General features: G+C 33.9%; 1 protein-coding gene across 10 annotated transcripts in view; it reads left to right on the top strand.

The window, feature by feature from the left end:
- Positions 1 to 26,254, top strand: part of Klc (kinesin light chain) — a 181,927-nt gene that overhangs the window by 144,907 nt on the left and 10,766 nt on the right. For 6 of the 10 annotated variants that reach the window (XM_068390937.1, XM_068390935.1, XM_068390936.1 and 3 more), the window contains one exon: positions 7,740 to 7,865. The exons of 2 other annotated variants lie outside the window; for them this stretch is intronic. In XM_068390937.1, the coding sequence (XP_068247038.1) occupies positions 7,740 to 7,865 (126 nt within the window). Of the gene's footprint in view, positions 1 to 7,739; positions 7,866 to 14,540; positions 14,577 to 17,154; positions 21,526 to 26,254 lie in introns of those variants that run through there. 2 more of the 10 variants (XM_068390940.1, XM_068390942.1) reach the window with 2 other exon arrangements.

Below are 26,254 nucleotides of genomic sequence, written 5' to 3'. Positions count from 1 at the left end.
GACACTTGTTTTAGTTTGTGAAATGTTATCCAAGACTTTAGTTTCAAGGAGAAGTTTTGGAATCAAACTTGGTTTAAATTGCAATCATGAGCACACAGTACTGTATAGGGGAGTTTATGGGAGTACTACTTTTGATATTTTTGGCAGTGATGTGTTTAGTTAACTCAAATATACAATTGAGTACCGCAATCAGTTCTTGAAATGTTTTGTAACTGAAAAAGAAAAACATTCATAAGTGCCCTTTTCATGATTTGGACCCAGTTATTGAGCTTATAGTCAAGCTCAGGTTAATTTAATATTTCGCTATTAAAGCTATATTAGTTTTGAAGAGGTTGTCAATCATTTATCGCACTAGTAGAAGAGTTATTTACTGCTTGACAAAAGATTTACGTTGAAGTTTTTTTTAGTTTAATTTAATTTTTTAAGGAAATAATCTATGAATATCAAGCTTATTGAGCATCATAGTTTTATTTTGAAACGATTGCATAGGATGAACAGTGGAAAACGATCAGAAACATTCTTCTCAATGTTTTGTTTGATAAATGATCATGTAAAGATGTTGCAGTTGCATATACTAAAAGCTCTATCTAAGCCATCCAAGAATTATGATTAATTCTACAATCCAGACAGAACAACCTTGATATTCATATTTTGCTGGTTGGAGGGGGGGCCAAAATGTTAATTCTAACCAGTCCTCAACATACAGTATCTAGTCTAAGAAAATCGTTAGTCACAGGGAATTAATTATTGCATGCTGTTTGGAAATGGGGAGCTTTGTATCTGTGCTGTGAAGATTATTAAATTTTTAATTCTTATGATTTTTTGTTTCATTTGATCTAGGAATCTTTTGTTTTTATCGTTACGTTAGGCTATCACCGAAAAGAATCTCTTGAATGTTGAGGTTTAGTTATTTTGAAAGTGACATGTTTAAAGGATTATTAAAGTAATGATCTCTTCAGCTAGTGAAATTATAGTTTTCTTTTGTTGTTGGTTTGATATAATGCAATTGAGTTGACCCAAAAATAAAGTTGAAGGATTTACACATCCGTGTATGGGACAGTATCACACAACACTTTTAACTCGATGATATTTTTATGGAAATGGTAAAGGATTAGCTAATGAGAGTCCCAATTATCATGAGTTGTTTTATTTCTAGTGTAGGATATTTGTCAAATCAACCTGTTCTATATATATGTGAACATTTGCTTAGTTGGTCATGTCCAAACCCTTGCATTCTACTAGTATCAACCCTCATTCTGTCATGCAGCTTTGCACAGTTCATTGGGTCTTCATGATGTTCTCCTTGGTCACGCTAGTTTTATTTACAGTTTTGCCAACTTCTTCCTGTGAAGAAATGGAGCTTTTCTTACAAATTGAATATTTTCAGACAGTTTTCTTTCTGTTGCATAGTAAGAACCATTGTATCGTCTATAACCCACTGCAGGGTTACTGCTAATATTTTGCCCATTATATTTTTTAAATTAATTAGTTTTTCTTGTAAGTCTCGTAACAAATTGGTTTCTTTCATTTCTACGTCTGATTTCATCTCTTAATGCCTGTTTGCTTCCTTTTCTCATGGTTGAGTCACCTTCGTGGGGCACCTTTGGTGGCACTAGTGCTCTTTTGGTTGATGGTGATGCATTCATTCTGAGAATGACATTAAGGCATGTCCAATGGTCTTCCTGTTGTGTAGGGCATTCAACCTCCACAAATTACTTGATCCTTTACCTTAAGGGATGTGGTCTAGAGTTGCAGATCTGTACCCCCTGGATCTTTTCTTTATCTCAGAGCTGCTAAAAGAAACTATTCAATGATTGAAGAGACCATATTTTACCTGACTATTTCCCACATTTTCTTTGTATCCTATATTGATAGCTAAATCTTCCTCTAAACTATAAAAGTCTTTAAGTTGTTTCGTTAGGAAATATCATAGTTGGTGATTCCACACCAGTGACAGAAGCTTTCATACCGTGTTAGGCAACCTTATTTCTCCTACCTGGTGCTTATGTCATATCATCCACATGCTTCTTGCCTTCTTAACCTGGCAGAAGAGGAAGGGTTCCAGCCCAAGGCCCAGAGAAGAGGTTGTGATAGTGTGACGATTCTTTTCAGCTACTGACTTCTTCACTTAGTCAAGTACTGTACAATCCATTACTTATACTTCCAGACTCTTTTGGTATGATCCTCGAAACGCCATGTCTTTAGTGTTATTTTTAACCGTCTTGGTCCTTGAGTATTTCCTTATGACCATATTTTGTTATCTTTAGACGTTGCCCTATCTTGTCATCTTTAATGTTACCCTATCTTCAACACTTTGGATTGCTTTTTTTTCAACTTATGCGAGTAAAGTTTTTTTTTAGCATAAGACATTACTCTGTACAAACCCATTGATCATAGTTTGATTTCTCTTATCCCTTCCCGATACTTATTTTGCTGTGTTATTTTTTCCTTGAAAAATCAGGTTGGTGCAAATGGAATGTCCTATAGAGATATGAAGCCATATGCATATCTTCGAACTTGTATGGGAGTTTCCACTTCAATTTTCATTGCTTTTTTTCAACATTTTAAGCTTTCTATTTTTTTGCTTTAAGTAGAACTTTTAAAAGATACAATATCTTTCCATGTGAAATAGCATATATGGTGTTGTCAAATATAAAGTTAGATTCTTTTGTCTTTCTTATGTTGTGTCAGGTTCAAGACATGAAAAAATTTTCTTTAGGATCTAAGTTCCCATTCTCAAGACAGAATGAATAGCTTTACTAATTAGAAATACTACCGTATAAATCTTTTCTATATAACATGCAAATTATGTAAGAAGATTTATAGTATTATGTAAGTTTATTATAGTGGTTCCTCTTTTTTTCAAAGTTTTGGACACTGATTGAGATTTAAAACATTTTATTAGTCTGATATTTTGTCCTGATTTTATGTAATGGTAGCCATGATAACAAATTTCATAATCTCCATACCAGCTTTATGATTTTCTCTTAGTCTTCCATCATATGGATTTCATTTTCTTCTATAAGGTTGAAGTCGGTAAAGTTTCAAATTGGTAAATATGATAGGTGAATGCTGTGGTGTTTGAGCATGTTTTTGATAAGGGTGGTCATATTTTAATTGTATTCCAAATAAATTATAGACCGTTATAAAGGTATCCTCTCCTCCTATGTTCTATTTGGTAGATATGTAGGTAACCAAGTTCTAGTATAAACTAGAACATTATTCTCTTTGTGTATAAGGTTAGCATGAAATTGTATCTCTCTAGGTTTGCTAGTTGTAAGGAAACATCATTTAATTACACAAACATCCAGTAAAGAACTAATGGTTGCTATGTGACTTTTTATAATTCTTGTCACATAACTATTTATAACAAGTAACAAAAAATAATACAAATCGAAAGCCATGTTTAGTAAACATTCCTTTGAATGACTGTTGGAGGGAAGTAATTATAAAGCAAAGATAATAAATTTTAATCTGATTGTTAATGAAAAAAATGAACGTGAACTTTCAAGGAGGTTCATTGACTAGTTATTGTTAGCCTTAAGGCTTAAATACACGTTCAAATAAATCGTCAAATTTTTGCATCAAAATTTTGATATCAAAATTTTGATGCAAAATTTGTGTGTGTGTGGGACATTTTGATGTCAAAACGTCCTACACACGCTCAAATTTTGCATCAAAATTTTAATATCAAAATTTGATGCAAAAATTTGACGATTTTTTTTAACGTGTATGGGCCCCTTTAGTCTAAAAGGTGGTAATAATCCTGAATGGATATTTAAAAAATAGTCTAAGTTGATCTCATGGGAACATGTAGGTTTACCATGATATTAATATTGTAATTGTTTATTTTTACCAAAGTTTTATTCAGTGTTTACAAGTTGTCTTTAAATCATTTTTATTTTTATAATGAATATTACCACCTGTTTATGCTGTAAGTGACATAACCTATAAGGTACCAAATACTCAAAGTAAGGGATCTCTCTCTTGCTTGGTATTTTGGAAGATCCAGCCTCTGAGAAATTAAATGGAGAAGCTTAGATACTGTGTGCTTTTTCAGATTTTTATACATGACATACTGATTTCTAGATTTTCAAAATTATTAATATCTCTCTCTCTCTCTCTCTCTCTCCTCTCTCTCTCTCTCTCTCTCTCTCTCTCTCTCTCTCTCTCTCTCTCTCTCTCTCTCTCTCTCTCTCTCTCTCTCTCTCTCTCTCACTTTTTTCTCCTCCTCCTCTTCCTCTTCCACTTCCTCCTCCTCTTCCTCCTCCTCCTCCTCCTCCTCCTCCTCCTCCTCCTCCTCCTCCTCCTCCTCCTCCTCCTCCTCCTCCTCCTCCTCCTCTTCCACTTCCTCCTCCTCTCCTCTCCTCCTCCTCCTCCTCCTCCTCTCTTTCCTCCTCCTCCTCCTCTCTTTCCTCCTCCTCCTCTTCTCTTTCTTTTAGCAGATTTAAAGGACTATATTTCGTGCCAGTGACAACAAAATTCTGTGCATGTTAGGTAATTTGAAAAACAGACCTAGTGCCTTTATTCAACCTGATGGTCGTAACATCTTGAGACAATTTTTTAAATTCAGTAAGACAACTTAAATAGGCTGAAGTCTTAATTATTATTGTTAAACCCTGTCTTGAACTAAAGCTTTTAGCTAGAGAATTCTCTGTTTTTGAAGCCAATCCGCTAGCACCCTTGTTTACCTGTTGTCGGTCTGTGTAACTGAACAGTTACCACCTTTGCGTACTTTCCAAATGTGTGCTATGGCAATGATCTAAGTGGTTAATGAAAGTGTATCTTGGCAATATCTTTTAGAAAACTGCAAAATGTGTTATAATTGAAATTAATTCTCAATTTGCTAAATGAGGAAGTAAGGGGGTCTTCGAAAGTTTTCTTTTAGGGTTGTTTGGTCCCTTACGAGATTCAGACGAATGATTATGCCACAGATTTTATAATACCATTTTAAACTTAATTTTTAATTTAGACAATGAAATTCAAGTCTCGTGTTACTTTTTCAGTAAAAGTATGAGCGTGCCTAAAATGTTTGATACAATTACACCTTAAAAATTAAAATTTCACCTTAGAATTTTTTAGTAAAGTATACTTTATTTTTATTTTATAAGTGCATAGACTATTTTTTTTAATACTTATTTTTCTTTCCAAAATTTATCCGTAGAAAAATCATAGTAATATGAAGTCCAGCATTGACTTTTGATATAATTATCACTTATACTTGAAAACCACACCTCTAAAGACAGAAAGCTATCAGAAAAGCTTTATTTTAAGTGGTAAAGAAAATACAGACTCTGGTACTTAATAGCGTACTGGTTCTAGTAACAGGTCTTTTTCATAAAACAGACCTTAGGGAAGAGAAGGAAAGCAAAGCAGTAGGAAGATAACGATTGTTAAGATTCAATAACAACTAATTACTCATACTGAATTATTATTATTATTATTATTACTAGCCAAGCTACAACCCTAGTTGGAAAAGCAAGATGCTATAAGCCCAAGGGCTCCAACAGGGAAAAATAGCCTAGTGAGGAAAGGAAATAAGGAAATAAATAAATGATGAGAATAAATTAACAATATATCATTCTAAAAAGAGTAACAGCATCAAAACAGATATGTATTATATAAACTATTAATGTCAAAAACGGATATGTCATATATAAACTATAAAAAGACTCATGTCAGCCTGGTCAACATAAAAACATTTGCTCCAACTTTGAACTTTTGAAGTTCTACTGAATCAGCAAGAAAAATCTTTATAAGTACTTAAGTGAATATTTGACCTTCCCGGCAACATGTAGCCTATTCAGAAGGGGACCAATCTTAGCTTTTGAGATGAAATGAAATGAAATTGCTGGACTTTTACTGTTGTTAAAGGTTAAAAGGTTAAAGGTGTCTGGTTTCATTTCCAGTTCCATCATTTTTCGTCACTACCTCCTATTTGTTGATTCTCTAGAGTTCAGACCACTATGTTGAATCTTGGCACAGGAAACTGTTTTTTGCATACATTTCCAGATACGGCACAGAAGCAAATTTATATTCTGCGCATCCTTTTTTTTTGTGAATTGGAGAGCTGACAAATCATATCACACTTTTTGCACATGACTATTTCTTGTGGTTTGAAGATTTAATCATTGAAATATGTGAATACAGTTTGCATGATGATACCTTTCTGTTTATAGATGTCTTTCAGGCAAACAAATTGGTTTTTAATTTTGTAAAATCTTGCCTTGTCATGTTTGCCAAAGATTATAATTGTGCCTATATTTAAGTATTTTGGTTGAAGTTTATTTATAATATTACTCACTTTTCATGTCATTATCCAACCAAATTGTAGTTTTATGTTAAATCTCTAAAAGTGTTAGTTGCTTCTATAGCAACTGAATATTTAGGCAAAATTCTATAAATTTGACTTTACCCTATTGAAGCATATTTAGGTAGGAGAATACATAATCAATTGTATCAAATTTAATTATTTCAAATTACTCTGCTCGCTTGGTCATTCTTTCTCATTCTTATCCAAGATCTGTCTCCTTGTCTCCACCCCCATCTGTAGCCAGAAAGAAATATTAGATGAAGTCATTTTTTACCATGAAAAATAGGACACACTATTATATTTTACCCTCATTACCTGTGAAAGATAAATTTCTAAAGTTTGATATCTTTTTAGCAAAATATCAATTCCCCATGTACTTTTTAGGTACAAGAATTAGGGACATAATTAGAGAAAATTGTAAAGTGGGATGGTCATTGATAATGTGTTCATAGTTATTTGGAGTTAAGTAGTTTTTTTTTTTTTTTATATATATATTTAAGATCTTAGTTTCAAAGTACTGTATAGGCAAGGTGATTATCTACTTTACTAAAGAAGGAAGATAGGTTTGGATTTCAGTGATATTTAGATTCATTTTTATATTTTTATTAGTTATCGTTACTGTAAAATTACATCATAATGAAAGTCAGTATTTTATTGGGGATGGTCACTTCAGTCTAAATTATTTTTTATAATTTTTTATCAGTCTTAGGAGTGTTTATTAGTCTTAGGAGTGCATAGAGGTTTATTTTATCAGTTTTAGTACAATAATGCTTTTGAACTTTTAAAAAGAAGTTTGACAATCACTTAGCTATTTTATTATCTTTCAACATTGCTTGAGATGACTTTGCTTTCAGTAATTAAAGGGACATGCAGATGCATAGAGCCGTATTTTGTTTCTTTTTAAATCATACTGGACTGGGACTTGAGACAGCTACCATTTAACTATGCTATAGCTTTTCATCTTGATTTCTCAAAACTGCACTTGTTTGCTTTATTTTTCAAACTTACCCTTTCCTTCTTCAAAGCACCAGGTGAGTTGTTGAGTTTTTGAAATGGTCATTGGGACTTCAGACCAGTGAACGACAGGCAGGAGGCAATGTCCACAGACGAATAAGCTTTCTCATGCTATGCATTTATTGTATAAGTGTACATAAACATCCCATCAATGACCAGGGCTGTTAATAACTTGGGTAGTTCCCAGGTATTTGGTTGAACACTCCTACATTGATCCTGATACTAGCCTTAATGCTAAGCTCATTGTTTTTAAATCCATGCTATACTATAGGAATTGGAAGGTAGTAAGTAGTGTACCATCTTGAAATTCTACTAGTGTATGTATGTATTAGCATGATCATCTGTGTAACCAGTTGTCTAATGAGTGTGTGTGCGCGCGCATGTAACTCTATGCGCGCCGCTGGTCCTTCAGGCCGTCAGTCTGGTCAAGGATGGGATAGCTCCAGAAGGCAACCGGCGACTATCTGCTTCACGGGACAGACTCCGAAGGGGGTCACGAGAGTCGCTCAACTCGGCTGAGTTCGATGCCAACGACGATGTAAGTAAACCCCCTTCCCACTCCCTAAGTCACCAGAAACGCACATTGACACGTACGTAATTTTGACAGCGACTTGCTCAACTCAACCTGTTCCAATGGGCTGTTTCTAACTCGAGAAGTTTGCGTAAAATGATGTTAGTGTTTTATGTAGTCGTGTCAATCTTCATTATGCACGTTTTATGGAGTCTTTCTGTAGGAATATTTTTTTAAGGTAACCCAGAATGTAAGCTGGGCTTGTGTTGCTTGATGCCAAGCCATGGAAAGTTTAACCTCTTGGTTCTGCATCATTCCTCTTATCATCTATCATTTTCATTTCCACTTCTCTGATTACTTGCCGCCTTTCTCACAAGATTTATACTCTTGCTACTACTGGAAGAGTCACAATTGGTTGTACATGTCTTGATATATAGTACACGAGTCTTGATTTCTTTCTAGTACAACAAGTTTTTAAGATATATGTAGGTTGACAGGAAAGTGCACTTACTGGAAGGCTTATCCTGTAAATTGATTTTTCTTTACAAGCATTATTTCTCGTATAGAACCAACCTGCCGTTTAGCCAAAGCTTGATTTTGATGTATACTGTATCAGTGTAGTTTTTCCCAATCTCAGTGCATTAGAATAACTATAATCTGAATTTTTTTTTTCTCATGTAATATGCATATTTACTGTACATTCATTGAATTGATATTTAAAAACTAGTTGTATGTCTTGTAGTTTTTTCAGTGTTTTATATGATTGGTAACATGTTGGCAGAAATTATATAGTATTTTCCAGTGTTGCTCTTGTTTCTTTTACTTTTTTTTTTTCAAAATCTTTGCGCTCTAATAAATCAATTTTGTTATACTGTAATAAGACAAATTTAAAGGAAAATATTAATTTCATCCTTTTTTTTTTTATCTTTGCGCTCTTTAATAAATCAATTTTGTTATACTGTAATAAGATAAATTTAATGGAAAATATTAATTTCATCCCTTTTTTTTGCCAGTTTGATTATGATTACACTGTTGTTGTTATGGTTAGTTTCATTTTGTGTGTCCCATAAACCCTCTCAAGTATAATCCAGTTGTCAGTTGTACTGTCATGTATTCCACTGTTACTTGTAACAGCGTTGTAACCTTTTTAACGTTTAGGTCGTATGTAATACAGTTTACAGAAATCGTATATTTGAGTATTTCTCCCAGTTACTCTCCAATTATCCTTCGATTTTCTTCTACTGAATGAGCCCATCTTCAAATAATTTCCTTTTAAGAATTTGTTTTGACCCTCCTGTTACTCTTCTGAGACGTTCCTCTGTTCACTTCCTTTCCTAGTCATAAAACCAAAGGGATTCGGCTCCTTAGCGACGCATCTCGTGGGACAAGAAAATGTTGACTTTTAGAGAGTAGTTTTGCTGCATCTTGAACCATGCTTTAGTCAGAATGATGTTAAATCTTTCTCGATATGCCATCTTGGTCACCTTGAGCTAAATCGGCATGAAGATCTCTTGAGGAGAATTAGATTATTTGTGCCTTGTATAGGTTAGAACTAGATATGCCCATGCTAGAACCATAGAGTAGTCCTTTAAGTACTAATTTTGTCCCTTATTTACATCTGCTTGCTTGCTTGCTTGCTACTCGTGGACATTTTCCTTCATAAGTGATCTATTGAGCATAAAGTCTCCAGACACAGGTTAGCTTTGCTGTTGTAAGAATTTCTATGATAAATTATTATCTCGTACACATGCCTTTATAAATTGCATTTGAATACAGTACATACAAATTGGATTCTCCACTGTGTATTGTTAGTCACATTGAGTTTTCAAGATATACAGGTTTGTTAAATGTCAGTTTAGTTATGGGTTCCATCGAGATACATTGAGCAGTGTTAAGAGTTATATGTATTCATTTAGTATGGACTGCTGTTCCTCGCAACTCCTTTTTAGTAATCATCTCGGAAACTTCAATTGGGTGTCAAAACGTATGTTGCTTTCTGTTGGATACTTAGTATGTAGAGAGTTTTTGCAGCTGTAGTCAAATGGTGCGGACTCAGGAGGTTTGATAACCAATGAAATGTTGTCACATACAGTACTGTATTTATATTGGAAGCTGTTTAGATTTGGATTATAGTAATTTATTAGGGCTGAAAGAATAAAGGGGCCTGAGGTTAGTGGCATAATTGTTATAGAAGGGCACAGAAAGTCCTGTATATGAAGTTTTCCATTTTTATTGTGCAGGCCTGTGAAAAATGATTGAAAGAAATGGTAAAGACTTGAATATTTTTTTTTTTGAGATTACTGCATGTCAAGTAGAGAAGTTATTTAGATACCGTAGTTGAATACCCAACTTTGGCATCTCCTAAAGCTGCTTAGAAACTATTTTTGTTATGGGAGGAGTGCTTTAGTTTGGTATAATTGTTCTTTCTTTTTATTCATACTGTATTAGATTAAAATGTCAATATGCGGAACAAAAAAAATTACTGACATATTTTGTTAGTGCATTATTTTCTTACATTAATTGCCAGTGATTTGGGTGTAACGTAATATGCAGAATTGTTGGAATACTTGCCAGAAACTGAACACCTCTAAATCTTTGTAGAGAATTGTATCAAACTTTATCTCCTGTTGGTAATTTAGATAATCCTCAATTAGAAGTTTAGAATGTTTTGTCACGTAACGTGAATCAGGTATGATATTGAATTAACTTTGCTCCTGAAACAATTGTAGCCATGCAGAATGTTTGTGGCAAGGGATGGTAGTTTTCTCTACACGTAATTTGGATGTTTAGTCGTTTAGATGGTGGAGTGGTTAGGTAGCATCTAATGGCATTGAATGCTGGTTTATCCTAACTGATGTAAGATATGATAATCTTCAACCATTTGTAGTTTTTTACTCTTAAGCGTTTCAAAGTGAGATGTGTTTTTTGCAGGTTCTGCTTATTGTACAGTATACCAGTATATCATAATTTTTTTTTTTGAGGTCTTGTTGTTACACTTTTAAAATTATATCACTTCCTGGTACAGTATATGAAAATTTAGGTAATTGAAATTTTAGTAGCAAATTGTGGGGGTTTCATTTTAATGTGGTTATCGTTTAAACGTTTTTATTTTGTTATACAAATTCTACCTAGTTGGAGAAAAACTGCCTATGTTTAATCCAGTTGTATAAGGAAGAGAGGAAAAGTAGGAAAAGGAAGATTAAAAGAATAAACCCAGAAGGAAACTTATGTATATATAGGATACATTTGTCTGTTGGATGTTATTGGCTGTTTAAGAAAAGTGTCGGTACCTTTTATTGAAGCATTTGTGTCATACGAACAATAAAATCATTGATAACATCCATGTGGTAGTCATACGTTCAGTGAAAGAATGCTTTCATGTTACTAGTGAAGCTTCATTCACAAGATGTACAGTACAATATTATGCTCTCGGAAGTTTTTGTTTTACAAATTCTGAATGAAGGAATTGAGATGGATTAGGTAAAGTAAATTCTCTCTGGGATATTCTCTGCGGTCTTTATTGTTAGCTTACACATGTTGTGGACATGAAATTAAGAAGTAACATTTAGTTTAGTGAAAGTTTAAATGCATAGATAGCTATTCCTTAGTTGGTTCATAGGGATACATAGAGAAGAGCAATGTAAACTGCAAGTGGATTTTGTTTAGGCTTATTTTCGTTACTATAATTACCGTCAGTTTGGGAAAAAATTAAGCTCAGTTTATATCTTGATATTGAATCTGAAATAAACACTACGATGGTGAGGTTAATATTTGTAGGGGATTTTGAGCTGTATTGCTTTTCTGTTGATATTCATATTATTAAACTTAGTATTATTGTCAAAAATTCTCATTATACAGTAATTCGCTGACTACATGTATATTTCATTAGTTTCATCACTTCCATATTATTTTGAAATGCAATCATGGTTGGCAATACAGTATTTCATTTTATAATCCCCCTTTTGAAATGCATAAAGTAAGCTATATAGAACAACAAAATTTTCATTAACTTAAAAGGGTTGTGGAAGCCTATAGGAAAAGTCCTTGCTTGGCAATCTGTTGGGGCTGGAGCTCGAGACCCCACTCAATCTTGATAGTCTCTATTAGTGTCTGCAACCTCATCATCCTTGTGAGTTAGGGATGGGCAGTTTGGGAAGCCTATAGGTCTCCCAGCTGAATATTCAGGAGCCATTGCCTGGCCCCTATTGGTTCTAGCTTGATGGAGAGGAGGGTTGGGTGCTAACTATACTGTATGTATATATAGCCAGTCTCTAGGGCATTGCCCTATCCCTTGCCTTTGCCATTCATGAGCAACCTTTAAACCTTTAGGTACGAATTAGTCATAGCTGTAGGTGGCGTATATGCCCAATTGAGCAAGTATTGTAGACCATATCTTTGATACCTCGAATAGCGTTGACATTGTCATAAAGTTACACTAAGCTTTACTTGGGACAACTTTTGATCAGAGGTTGTGCATCATAACGTTGTAATGTATGTTGCTGTCCGTAGATAGGGATGAAACAGGCCAAGGATTTTATGCTGTTATTTTCTTTGTCGTAGTTATTCATAGTTGTTTTGAAAATGTGCAATTCATTAGCCAGTCTGTTATGCCAGGAAAGTGGAAGTTGGAAAAACTAGGAGATGAATTGGATTTTAAACCCTTTTACCCCCAAAGGACGTACTGGTACGTTTCACAAAAACCCATCCCTTTACCCCCCATGGACGTACCGGTACGTCCCTTGCAAAAAAAATGCTATAAAAATATATTTTTTTCATATTTTTGATAATTTTTTGAGAAAATTCAGGCATTTTCCAAGAGAATGAGACCAACCCGACCTCTCTATGACAAAAATTAAGGCTGTTAGAGCAATTTAAATGAAATATACTGCAAAAAGTGCTGGGGAAAAAATAACCCCTTGGGGGTTAAGGGTTGGAAATTTCCAAAGAGCCTGGGGGTAAAAGGGTTAATTATTTTGCTAGTTTGGGTTTTAGTACTTTGTAGAACTAGTAAGGTTACTGGCATGCATTAAAGAGAGTTTTAAAACTAAAATGTTCGCTACGTAAAATGATCTTATAGTATATGGATATTTTTTTTTACCTTTTTGTAAATTGAGGTTCAGTTGATATGCAAACACATTTTCACAGGGGGTTGAAGAAATGCCTTACTGTCTGGTTAACATAGCACACTTACCAGCTCATAAATATATAGCAAAATATTGAATTCAGCATTTTTGATAACTTGTATTTTCATATTTCTGTTAATTATGTTGGTCAGTTATGAGATGATTATGCCTCGTCTACTTCACCCAGAGCATAGTTTACAGGCAACCATTTTATCTAGTTCAGTGAAGGGTTGTTTTGGTTAGTTTTTGAAGCGACGTTCATCGATTGGTAGAAAGTTCCAAACAAGGGAAGTTGATGGGAAGAATTCTGTTTTAGATATTCCTTACGTTTAGTGGGAATACAGTACATTAATACACAATCTCTCGTTAATCTCTCAAGACTGGGTTTTTTCAACTTGATTGTATTGCCCAAAGGATAGGCTTTCTTAACATCGACAGTATTATGCCAGTATGATTTTTTATTTCATAGAATTTATCGTAATTAGGGTACCGACATTTATTGAAGTGGGAAAAATATTCATTAAATCATTGTTAGTGAAATTAAGTAAATAGATTTACCTTCGTGAAGAGAAAATTATCATTGGTCTTAGTTGAGATTTCAATATTTGAAAACCTTTTTTTGTAAATGGTACTTATTGTATAAAAAGATGAACTAGAAAAATATACTATTATATTCAGTATCTTATACTGTAATAACAATTTAGAATTAATTTTGAGCATTGGCAGTTTAGCTAATTCGGAGGTCTTGATAAACAAATTAGTAAATCGGAAGTCTTGACAAACAATTAGTAAATCGGAGGTCTTGATAAACAAATTAATAAATCGGAGATCTTGATAAACAAATAAGTAAATCGGAGATCTTGATAAATAAATTAGTAAATCGGAGATCTTGATAAATAAATTAGTAAATCAGAGATCTTGATAAACAAATTAGTAAATCGGAGATCTTGATAAATAAATTATTAATCGAAGATCTTGATAAATAAATGAGTAAATCAGAGATCTTGATAAACAAATTAGTAAATCGGAGATCTTGATAGACAAATTAGTAGACAATTACAGTGTACCATATTTAGTGTCTGTAATGTCTCTTAGTGGATGTCCCCTGATAACGAGTATTAAAAGTCATTTCCGTTTAATTAAAAAGTAAAGGATGATATGAGTGTAGTTTCCAAATGTTTCCTTTAGTCATTTATGTCAGGTGCAGAAAGAAAGTACAGTACTGTAATGATTGTAATGATGTAAAGAGATAACATAATGAACATGAACTTGAGGGGAAAGAGAGAGAGAGAGAGAGAGAGAGAAACCTAAAGCACGCATTTATGGTCTTGGAGATACACTACGTCACACATCTGGCGGCCACAAAAATCTAACCTTTTTTTTGTCCCCCAAATCACTGAACTCTTGTTTTTTTTATATTTTGTTTTACTCCACGGAAGATACTGCCTATTGTTAATTGCATTGGAGTTTTGTGTTTCATTCCAACATGGCACATTATAATTCCTAGCATTTCCATTTAGTATAATAATCTATTTACTAATTGACAGTTAAGTGGCATTCTCTTTTTTCCTTTATAAAGGTGGTGCAGTTTGAAATATAACCAGCCAATGTACACTGGTGACTACCATACATACAAGTACAGTATATCTCTGTTTTTTTCAGATGCACAGTAAACTAAGTGTACGTACACAGTTTTAGACTTCTATATATTTGGTGTTTTATTACAAACCACATGAAGTGCATGGTGTGTATGCCTAGTATTTACACTTCATATTTTAAGAAAGTGGGGAACTACAGTATGTTGGACCAATAGATGTTCTAGTCTAGTTTAAATGTAACATTTTTAAGATTATTGTTTTTTTAGATAACACCAGTAGGGAAGCAATGAAATTTGCTAAAATGTAGACAAGCACAATTACCCCACATTTTGTCTCTTTTCAAAGTTAACCCCTCTGAAAAAATCTAATCTTCACAATAATTTGAAAATTAAAACCCTAGGGTAGTTTGCAAATGCCATTTATATTATGAAAGACATCTTGAGCATTGAAACTTAGAAGTAAAATATAATGCAGGCAAACTTTTCCCTCTAAGAATAAGAATTATGAGCACTAATAATATTAACAATTGTTGTAAGGTACAATAAAGTAGATATTAATTCAAAGACCATCGTACACACTAGATATATTATAATAGAGTGAGAAGATGACAGTAAGTTATGGCACACCTTTGGCCCCCATCTCATCTTCAACTAAGGGGTAATGAAATAAAAATACGTACCGTAGACCAAAGATATGTCTATAGACATGAAAATTAAATTTTCCTACTCTAATTAGGAAAAATCTGTACTTTATCCAAATTGCCATATAGAGAATCTTTAGTAATACTTTATTGTACATAAGGAAATTAATTTACTTATCTAAAGTATATATTTTTCTAGGAAATCTTAAGGTTTAGTGCTCATTTAATTTTAGAATGGTTCTCGCATTAGCGTGCTTCATACTGTATATACAGTACTTTTGGGCAACTTGAATAATGTACAGTACATCACAGCATTGTACTTTTATATTTATCTACAATGATATTTCTCTCTCTCTCTCTCTCTCTCTCTCTCTCTCTCTCTCTCTCTCTCTCTCTCTCTCTCTCTCTCTCTCTCTCTCTCTCTCTCTCTCTCTCTCTCTCTCTCTCTCTCTCTCTCTCTCTCTCTCTCTCTCTCTCTCTCTCTCTCTCTCTCTCTCTCTCCTCTCTCTCTCTCTCCTCTCTCTCTCTCTCTCTCTCTCTCTCTCTCTCTCTCTCTCAAGAACTGGTAGTTATTTTGATATAAATGATAATGTAAATACTTGAGTTAAAGCAATTACAAGGAGACCAGGAAAAATTAGGCATAAATTAAATGCTCAACTGTATTATCAAAAGGTTAGAGAATGCCCCTTGCCCTTAGTAAATAGAGATGGATAAATGTCTTGATATTGAGTCCTCCCACACACACATTAGGCCACAAAAAGAAAAAAAGAACAATTGCTTCTGTTTTTTATGTTTATTTATGCTCATTATTACACAGTAGTGGATATTCTTATTTTGTTTGTACCAAAAATGAGATCTTAAAAATTCTCCAATTTACTTTGCAAGGAAATTTTAAATAGACTTAACAAATAAATGATTCATGAAAAACAATGCTGACGGCTATTTTTATGCTGAATCATCCCTTGAAAAAAGTAAGATTACATCTAGAAAGAAATGTAAGTTATGGCTTTTGGCCAAGATTTTATCATCCAATCCAAAGTGGAGTTTATATTGTAGCACCTGCCGTATACACTAATTTTCTGTGGAAAACGTAAGCTCTTGTTCTATGTTTCATTTATACTGACGAATCTCTCAAATAACGTTTAATGTTGCAGGGTCCAAAGTTCTCTTTTACCTTGTGAAAATCTACCTACACAAAATATGCTCATCCAGTGAACGAGTTGTTAAAATTTATTTCCTGAAGATGCACTAGTAATTTAGCTGTCTGTGTCACCCGTCCATGGTGCATAGCTGTTGGACTAGTGTGTGCTTTTGAAATGCTGTTTGAACCTAGAATAGAGCTGATTTTAGTTTTTTTTCCCCTATTTTAAATTAATTTTTCAACCTCACATAGCTGTTTGCTTTTGCTGTAGGTAAGATTGCAGTTCTGTGTTAGTTTTATAGTGTCCATATACTTTTTTCATCAGTTCAATGACTTATGAAATGCATGATTTGATATTTTATCATTTATTGGATATGTTGAAATACTGTAGCAAGTGATTTTGATTATGTTATTACTGTATTACACTTAATGTCATTTCTTCGGTTAGCAATAAGTGTTGCCATAGTGGCATCCCTAGTATTATTATTTCAGTATGTGCGGACTGGGATAGGGATTAAAGATATCTGTACCACAACAATTTCTTCATTGCTACTCAAGCATGAAAGAAAGTTATTTCATGTTGCAGATTGAGTGATAATTTTTTTGAGACTAGAAAAACTTCTTTGAACCACCCAAGAGTTAATGGAAGATGAGCTAATTATTCATTAACACCAGGGTTTTCTCTCGTGAACTTTAATCCCCAGTTTGGTAATAATAATGTAAAATTGTCATTCCCAATGTGAAAGTGTGGTGGCACAGATACTCTGTTCCGTTCTCAGAGCGTTGGCTCAGGTTCGTTCTCTTTTTCCCCCAGCCCCCAAACTTCCCTTCCCCATTGGGGTCTGCCTCTTCGCAAAGGTCACAAGACGACGCACGACACACCGGTATTAAAAAAATCTTCCACGCTTTCGGCTTTCAGTCCTGAATAAGAAGCACAAGCAGAATGCGCGCAACTCACATCTGTTTTTGGACTATTTAAGCGATGCTGTCTGGTGGCTGGTTGATTGTAGAACCCCTGAATCTTAACCTTTAGTCTGTTATCGAGGGAGATTTCTATGGGGGAGGTGGGGGCCATTAGCATATCACTTCAAGGGTTTTGCCCTTTCCCTTTTTCTTTTCCTCATGAGGATTATAGTAGCTTTTATTTGGATCTCATTTTAATATAATATGCTTACTAAGAAATTGTGCTTGTACTGTACAGCCTTAGAAACAGTGAATTATGAGCTTGTGCTTCAGCTACCCCATAGTATATCTTCCCTTTATTTGATAGATTTATATTCTTCCCTCTGTCCATGACAAAGGAATGTGTGGATACTTGTGACCTCAACATCTTGGGATTTCAGTTTTCATTTGTGAAGATATGGATGGAAATTTATCTCAAGAAATAAAAGTTTTAAAATAGGCTTGGTGTTACACCTTTCCATTGTGATAATTTGAGGTCATTTATAAGTGTTCACTCCTTCGCTTTGTGTAAATATACTGTATATATAGTAGCATGTTGTAGTGAATTTTGTAAATCCTTGAAAGAGCCATTGTCCATTGAGCATCGATTTAGGGACACCAGTCACCAGGTCTTGCAGCAGTCTTGTATGTTGTGTTTTGGCAGAAGGATAATTTTAGCACAATATTTAAGGCTTTGTGAATGTTTCAAAAACAGCTGTGTTCATTTTTACTACAGAAAGCGATTTTTAAGTTTGAAGATAAGCTTCTATACTTAAAAATATTTAAAATGGTCTTTAGTATGCACTAAATAGGTTTGATAGAAAGATTATCGAAGATACATCCGATAGTAAACTAGTCCAGCTATTTATTTTATGTTGGGATGTGATAACTCAGTTTTAAGGAGTAATCTTCTTTTATACAAAGAATAATTTTAATGTAGTGACGCTCCTAATTTCTGCCAGTTCACAATACTTATGCCTCTTTTTCTGTCTCTCTCTTTTTCACACTGGTTGGGTATGCCTATCTTACTGTTGTGTGTTATTTATGTACTGAAGTTTTATTTTTTTTATGGTCAAGATTCGTGTACAATTTAGGAAGGGAAGCAGAGTAGAATAGTTTTTTATTCATTTACATTGATGACCTTTGATTCTTCTGTAGTTCTTTACTTGAATTTGTAAAGGGGCCACTATGCACTTTTGATGGCAGTATAATGATTATCTGGGATGCTCAGATATATATACACACCATAATGTTGAATGTCTTTTATGTACATGCAGTGTTTATGCATGTATGTATGTGGATACTGTACTTTAGATTTGTGTCTGCACAAGTATTTTAGATTTTATCCTGTCCTTTGCTACGTTTTGATATTATTTCTGTTGAGGCTGGAAAAGGTGGTTGTTGTTTTTTACATGTTTGCACAAGAAAAAAAGTCTGCCACAAATTAAATTGTTTTGATTGTGTTGGATGACAAAATAGTATTGTACAAACTCCAGTTTTGGTAGACACTCGTATCGTTAGCCAAAGATATAATAGGGATTAGTAGAGTTTGTTAGAAAGTTTTTACATACTCCAAATAATTTTAGTTATATTCTTTTTATCTTGGCATTTTTATCACATTATTTTGGTTAATGAGTATTCATTACAGTTTTTATCAGAAATCTTTTTTTTTTTTTTTTGAGTGTACTGAATGTATATACTGTACTTTATACATTACAGCATATTCTAAAACCTTTGGAAGTCTCAGGAGGCATAGGATTTGACATATTAAGGGAAAGAAATAGTTCACGGAGTTCAGTTTCAGTTTTGATATTTTCCAGGGAGTTTTGTAGGTTTTTCTGTGATAAGATGTTTTATAATGTCTGATATTATTGGGTGGGGCTTCCATTTTGACAAATTGTTTCCACAAACATTTACTACTCATATGGTAGTCCAAGCACTGTACAATAACACCCGTGATTGCTACTTGAGCCAGCCGTGATGCTTTTATCTGATTTATGGTCTGAATTAATTGGTTATTTGTAATGTATCCAGCTTTAATCTTTTTTCCCACACTTCGATGTTGGGACAATTAATTAGCATTGATTCAGAGTTGGCCGTTCATAATTGGCATTTTGGTTTTAAATTTGTTTTGGGGGTTACAGGTGCATCTGAAGTGAAGGGTGGAACTTTTAAAATCTTCCTAAAAACAGTTTGAATCTTGATTTCATTTCATCATAGACTGTAAACCATGTTTGAAATTGTGGTTTGAAAGGAATTTCATCAATGATTTACTTATATCTTAAAAGTTATTGGGATGAAATAGATTTTAGAAAACCATTTCGTTGTCCAATGTGGGGTATCAAAATTTCTTTTTGTCCTTAAAATGTAAATAAAGCTGTGGTAGTTATCTAATAAGTATTGTTTTGCCAAAAAGAGAGTATAAGCAAACCTCTCTCAGAGTGGCGAATGTTTACGTTTATCGTACTGTAATTCAATGTGTTTTCTTCAGTGGTCAGTAGGAAGCCTTGCCATGTTATGCCATTTTTATTAGGTTATGTATAGTGGATGTTTAGGTAAGGAATATTTTCATGGTTTATGGACTGATACCAGTGGAATTGACTAATATGATTACAGTTTATTGGACAAGTGAGTTAATTTTCAAACTGGATCGTTTATGGAGGAAAAAATTGCTGCAAGTAAGATATTTTTAGATACCATACAATAACTGATTTACGTCAGACAAAATTATAGTTTATCAAGATGCTTTCCCCCATAACAAAAGTTAAAATGTTTCAATGTAGTAACCTCACATTTTGTTTTTATAAGATGAAACATTTTGTATTATTCCTGAAGGGAACTTTTAGCTGGCTCAAGTTGGCAAGAATGTAATTTAGATTTTAAAATTTTAGCTTTATTTTTCAACTATAATTACATCGATGAGTTTAGATATCTTGACGACGTTACACTCAAAGTTATGGTGATGCAAAGGGTCTGAAAGCTGTTTAGTCATGATTGAAGTGATGTGAACTATTGTTAGAGCTTCAATTTTCTTAATAGGACTAAATCTCTCTCTCTCTCTCTCTCTCTCTCTCTCTCTCTCTCTCTCTCTCTCTCTCTCTCTCTCTCTCTCTCTGTCATGAAGTAATGAGGCATTTTAACCCAAGATGCTCTTTTACTTTATATCCAAAAAGTGTTTAGCAATTTCTTGAATTGTAAAATATTTCAACTAGTATAGTGGCAGTAAAATTTTTTGCATTAGATTAAACGGAGATATCTTTTACCTGAACCCTCAATTTTTCTTAAACTTATCTGGACTTCTTTGAGCAAGCAGCAGTGTGGAGCACAACCATTTGAAGACTTAATTTATTTCTCTGGGACATCCCTCTGTATCATACATTAGCGTACAGTACATAACATATATATATGTGATTATATATTAGTTATATTTATCTATTTTCTGTTAGTTCTGTGAGCTGTTGTGCATCAAATTTATGGAGCTTTCTTTATTTTTGTTGATAGGCTTGTATTTTTTTTTTCTTTTAGTTTACATTACATGCATCTGAGCTTTCTGAATTTCCATATGTCATATTGTATATTACATTGGAGAAGGGCCATGTATGTTATTTTGTATTTATGCCTTTTATGCACAGCCTTGATTTAATTTTTGGCCAGGTTCAATGTGATATTCCTCTCGGTACTTAATTCGAAACCTCCGTTTTGTATGGCTGATGATTTTCATTGCGGCTTTTGTTTTGTCAGGGATTTCCATCTTGTTTGAATTACACAGCCTTAGATTACAGCATTTTTTACATTAATTTGTATTGATTTTGGCTTCCTGCTATTTTGAGTCGGCATATATACTGTCCCTGCCTCTTACTACCCTTATGTTAAGGGCTTTTACTAGTCTTGGTCTTTGGTCACGTGTGCCGGGAACAAGATGGAAATCTGTGGCTGGGAAGCCTGATGTTATGAGAGGAGACAAAAGAAAGATTTGTTTTTATCATATTTTTCTTTTAAAAATTTTTGAGGCATGTCGTCCCATGGTGCTGGGATACTTAATGTTTGATGTATGTTATTTTATTACACCAGTATGTTTCCTCACAGCGACAAAAGAGAAAGGCACTTCTTTTGTATTATCACAGGCTTTGATGAATTTTATGTTTGAATGTGCTCATTTAATGAACATGCCACCAAAATTTCAAAAAAATTTAGTGTTGTCACTGGTGTACCTTTTTATCATAAATAAATCATGTGAGCTAGTTGTTTTGTTTGCTTTTATATCCTATGTGTAATATTATTTTTTTTTGTTTGGCTTCATTTTTGTTGTGTGTTATGAATGGTTTTGCTTTTTGCACTGTTGTTTTGTAAGTAGAAAAACTGTTTTGCATTTGCATGTTAAAAATTACCCATTTACTTTTGATGTTTGATGTGCACAGAAGTCTATTATGTCAGAAAGCACCTGGTAATTTGCACTTGAATGCATGGTGTGCCTTTGTGGTCAGTAGTGTTTGGTAGTATAGTTTTACATGGTGCTCCGGTTAAGATTAAGGTGGTGTTGTGTAGTGGAAAGCAGGACTATTTTTTTTCTTTAAAATCCAAGCTGTGTAGTTACATACTGACATATCATATCTAATAATGAGTGAGAATAGGCTTTCTTTAGTAGTGGTGTATCCTATAAGGCAGTCATGATGCAACAAATAATTAATTAAAAGAAAATTTTACGCTTGTTTATATAGATTTTTATTTTTGTGACTAATAGCTTAGGGAAAATTGGTGGTCTATTTTTAGTTGAGAAGAGTATTTTTTTTACTTTATTTTATATTATGCAATAATTTGTAAATTGTCTGTGATGAAGAGAGTATTTCTTCAAAGGAGGGCCATTTTTCAATGCTAGTATGAATTAGCCATATAGAAAAAGGCCAGAATTTTTAAATGAAGAATGTCTTTGGGATTAATTGCTCTCAAATATTTATAGTCATTTTTTTTCCGCTTTAATCATATTCACTTAGAAAAGTATCCTTCATGTAGCATACATACACTTTAGAAATAAAGTTTTAGGCAGTTTAAACAAGAAGTTAACATCCACTTTTAATTTATTTCTTACTCTTTGTGGAACGTGTTTGTTCTGTAATGGATTATTACCCTGTGTGGTTGTGTTCATCAAAATCTAATAACTAATTGTCTCTAAGAAAAAATTATTAATTCCCTTGATTGACAATTTCCCCAGTTTGTGATTTTTCAATTTGTATGCCTATATTCTTTTCTTTACATGTTTTTAACCTTAAAACAGAGCTATATGTTTACTCATATATTTTCAATGGAATTAAGAAGCTTTAGGTGATGTTTAAATCCTATAAAATTAAATGGCATTGCATTTTGAGTTTAAAACCTAAGAAAGAAATTTGTAAGGTGGTAGTACAAATGTACTTATGAAATTGGGTAAAACAGATACAGAAATGTAATGATTACCATTTAATTTCATTGTTATTAACATAAACCTGCTGTAAAGCACCTTTTAAAGTTAAAAATAATAAAAACACATTAAAAACCTTGTGTGCAAGTTGATTTGCAGCCAATTCCTTCCTTCCAGTGAGTGCACTTTGCTTTTTTTTTCTTTTTTTGCTTTACCATAGCTCTTGAGAATGTGGTGGACTTAGGAAAATTTCTCTACCATTTTTCTTTGCACCTCTAAGGAAGTGAGCCCCCTATTATTAACCCCTACTGGATTGCATCCTGTTCTTATTTTGATAATTTTTGTGGTCTACTTTCTCTCTTTATTTTTACTGAGATTTTCCTTCACCCTTTTCGTGTTCAATTTGGTCAGTTCTGTTTTCTGGAAGTACGAAAATCTTCATAATTAAAATGTTTTATTTGCATGTTTTTATTATGTGTTGTTATTTTACTGTTACAGTACTACCACCTACTAACAATCAAACATTTTAGCAAATGGAAATGCTATTGTCACCTGTAGGATACAGTATGTTAAAGAAGCAGTTTTCATTTTGATCATCCATTCATCTCTCTTAAAGAAAGTCTTTATATCATATGTAACTTTTAATAGTTGAAGGTAATTTCTCTGAATTCACCACTGCATTTATCTTATGATTTGTTTCTCGGATTCCATTTGCTACAGGCCCCACAAACTACATAACCAACCATGGGTTCTTGATTAATATAAATGGATTGTCATTCTTCTTGCATAGCAAATGCTTCGACATTGCATTGTTGTGGATAGAACTCCTCTTAGTCAAAGGTTTGCTGCCTCTTACAATGAGTCTCTCTTGGGACCCAGTTCTCATGGTTTATTTATATCCATCAACCATAAATAAAGAACTGTATAGAAGAGGTAAATGTTGTAGATTAAGAAAAGATTTTCAAATCATTTAATGCCATTATTGAAGTCTGTTAGATTAGAATTTATGGTGATTAAACTTTGTAAAGTTAGTTATGTTTGTCCGGTTAAAAGTATGAATCTTTTAAGAGCCATTAGAAAACTTCTGCCATAAAATTTTATGCTGGTCACCAAATTAGCTGAACTAATGCCGCTTTTTCTGAGGTTGTACTTGTATAGGTTTTGAATCCCATTATAGCGTACAATATTTGTGAACATGATCATTTACAAAATATGCAGTAGATTAGGTGTTCTTACGTACTTTGCTTTGTTTATGCTGTTTAAAGGTTTAGTCTGCTCATGAAGGGCAGAGGCAAGGGACAGTGACATTGCTGTATCAAGCAGGACAATGCTGTAGACTGACCATATATACATATGATCAGCACCCAAGCCCCCTCTCCACCCAAGCTAGAAGCAAAGAGGGCCAGGCAGTGGCTGCCAAAAACTTAGCAGATAGACCTATAGGCTCCCCCAAGGGCCCCCCCCCATCCTTAGCTCACAATGATGGTGAGATTGCAGTGACCAAAGGAACTAATTAGTTTGAGCGGGATTCGAACCCCAGTCCGGCGATCACCAGTCAGAGACGTTATCATGTAGGCCACCACAACATGATTTTCTACCGAACAATCCTACTTTTATTCTTGCACCACTTTTGTATGATGTAAAGTTGGCAACTAACAAGGAGTCTGACATCCATCTCTATTCATCTGGGCTCCTTCCAAGAGAGAGGCAAACAGACAAGAAAGGTTTTTAGGTCCCTATGAATTTTTAGTTTATAGATGGGGACCTTCATAAACTTTTATCTCGCTAACGTATGTGTCGCTGTTGTTTGGGCATATCATTGGTATTTGACTTTTTGTGACTGTGGCTTGGTTAGAGTACCTGATTAATGACATGCACTCATATTTTTTGTGATGTCACAGTGTCTTTGGTGGTTGTGGTTGTACACTTAACTAGACATTACAACTTTGTACTCTACTTGGTTTAAGTGATTTCAGTCAAACTAGGGATGGTATATACATTTGCTAGAGTTACGATGGTGTCGCCTTTACTAGTTCATGCATCAGTATATGCGTGTAGCTAGTAGGGGACAGGAATTACTTTAGATCTGCTATAGCACTTATTTTGTTTCAAACTTTTCTGTGTTGATTATTTAGCACCCAACATGGGGCCTGAACCCACAATCGCGAGATTAAGAGTCTCGTGATCTACCGACTGAGCTAGCTGAGCTCATACAATTATGATACACAAGTGTGAAAAGTCAAGAAAAATTTACATTTTTTAATCTACGTTCATCTTACTGCTGTGTTTTGGGAACTAACTGCTGAAATTGGGCCCGTGGTGCCACCCATCACTGTCTCCATCAAGGGTTTTTGCTCCTGCTGTGTTGCCTTCCATGTCACTTGATTCTGCTTCGTATGGTTTTACAAAGACCCAGACTTCTGACACTAGATTTTACGAGGTCTATGTGTGCTGTTCCAGGTTTAGCATTCAACAGTGTAGAAGACATTTTCCTTTGCCCTGTGAGATTCCTCCAATACTACCTAGAAAAGACTTGTTTCTTAAAGAACTAAAGTTATAAGTTTTCATGGTCGACAAATCGGTATAGAGAGTATGTCATGAAGAAACATGGTGTCATTCCATTTTCAAAGGATGGTAGCACAGTATATTAAATCAGGTCTATATGAATTTCCCTGTTGTTCAAGAGGAAGAGGACATTGCAGATATCAACACAGGTACATAAAGGTATTATTCTGCTTCCTTTTATCTTCCGGACACTATGCAAAAGAGCATGGTTGTGTATTCATTAGACCTTAGTCTTGGTATGCCAAGTTTTATTGGCCACATGTGATGCATTGCCTCCATCTACCATTAACCCGCCCCCACCCTTTAGCTTAATTTTCTTATTCATTTCCATGCTAAAGGTACACATTTGTCTGAATATGAGTAGCTTATGTCCCAATTGAAGGGTTAGTTGATCTCTGTACTTGTGTGTATGTGAAAAAGTACAAACCTTCCACATTATCTGGGTATTCAATTACGGTATGCGATGAGAATTTATTTGGTTCTGGTTTCCCACTTAGTCTGTCTCTAAGTGATCCATTACTTGATCACTTTCATAGATATTGATTACAGTTCAGTGTGATTGATAAAAAAAAGATTGTCAGGCTAGAAATTGGAGTTATATGATCAAAATCATCAACATTTTCACTGCAGTTTCTATTCTCACGTTGTATAGTTACTTGGTGATCTTTCTCTGTATTCATCTGCCATGTGGAATTTATGCCTTAATTCCCATCGTGTACATATCATTATGAATGTAATATCCCCTTCATTCATGATCATCTTGGCCGTCCCACTTGTCCGGGTCCTGTCACTTCTAACTGATTTTAGGTACTACCTCTATCGTAATATTTTACAATATCAAATTCTTATTTATTTTAAAGATATTGTATATTGTACTGTGTCATATTTGGGTGCAGTATATAGTGTTTTTCAGTTGTGTATGTAGTATTTGTGTTTGTTTTTATTACACACCTTCTTTGGAAGGAAGCATTATTGATGCATGTCGTCATTCATTGTTAAAAGGGAAGGGATG

Source organism: Palaemon carinicauda, chromosome 17 (assembly GCF_036898095.1).
Source record: "Palaemon carinicauda isolate YSFRI2023 chromosome 17, ASM3689809v2, whole genome shotgun sequence".
NCBI classification, from domain to species: domain Eukaryota; kingdom Metazoa; phylum Arthropoda; class Malacostraca; order Decapoda; family Palaemonidae; genus Palaemon; species Palaemon carinicauda.
The sequence above is the reverse complement of the archived record's forward strand: the minus strand, read 5'-3'. Positions and strand labels throughout refer to the sequence as shown.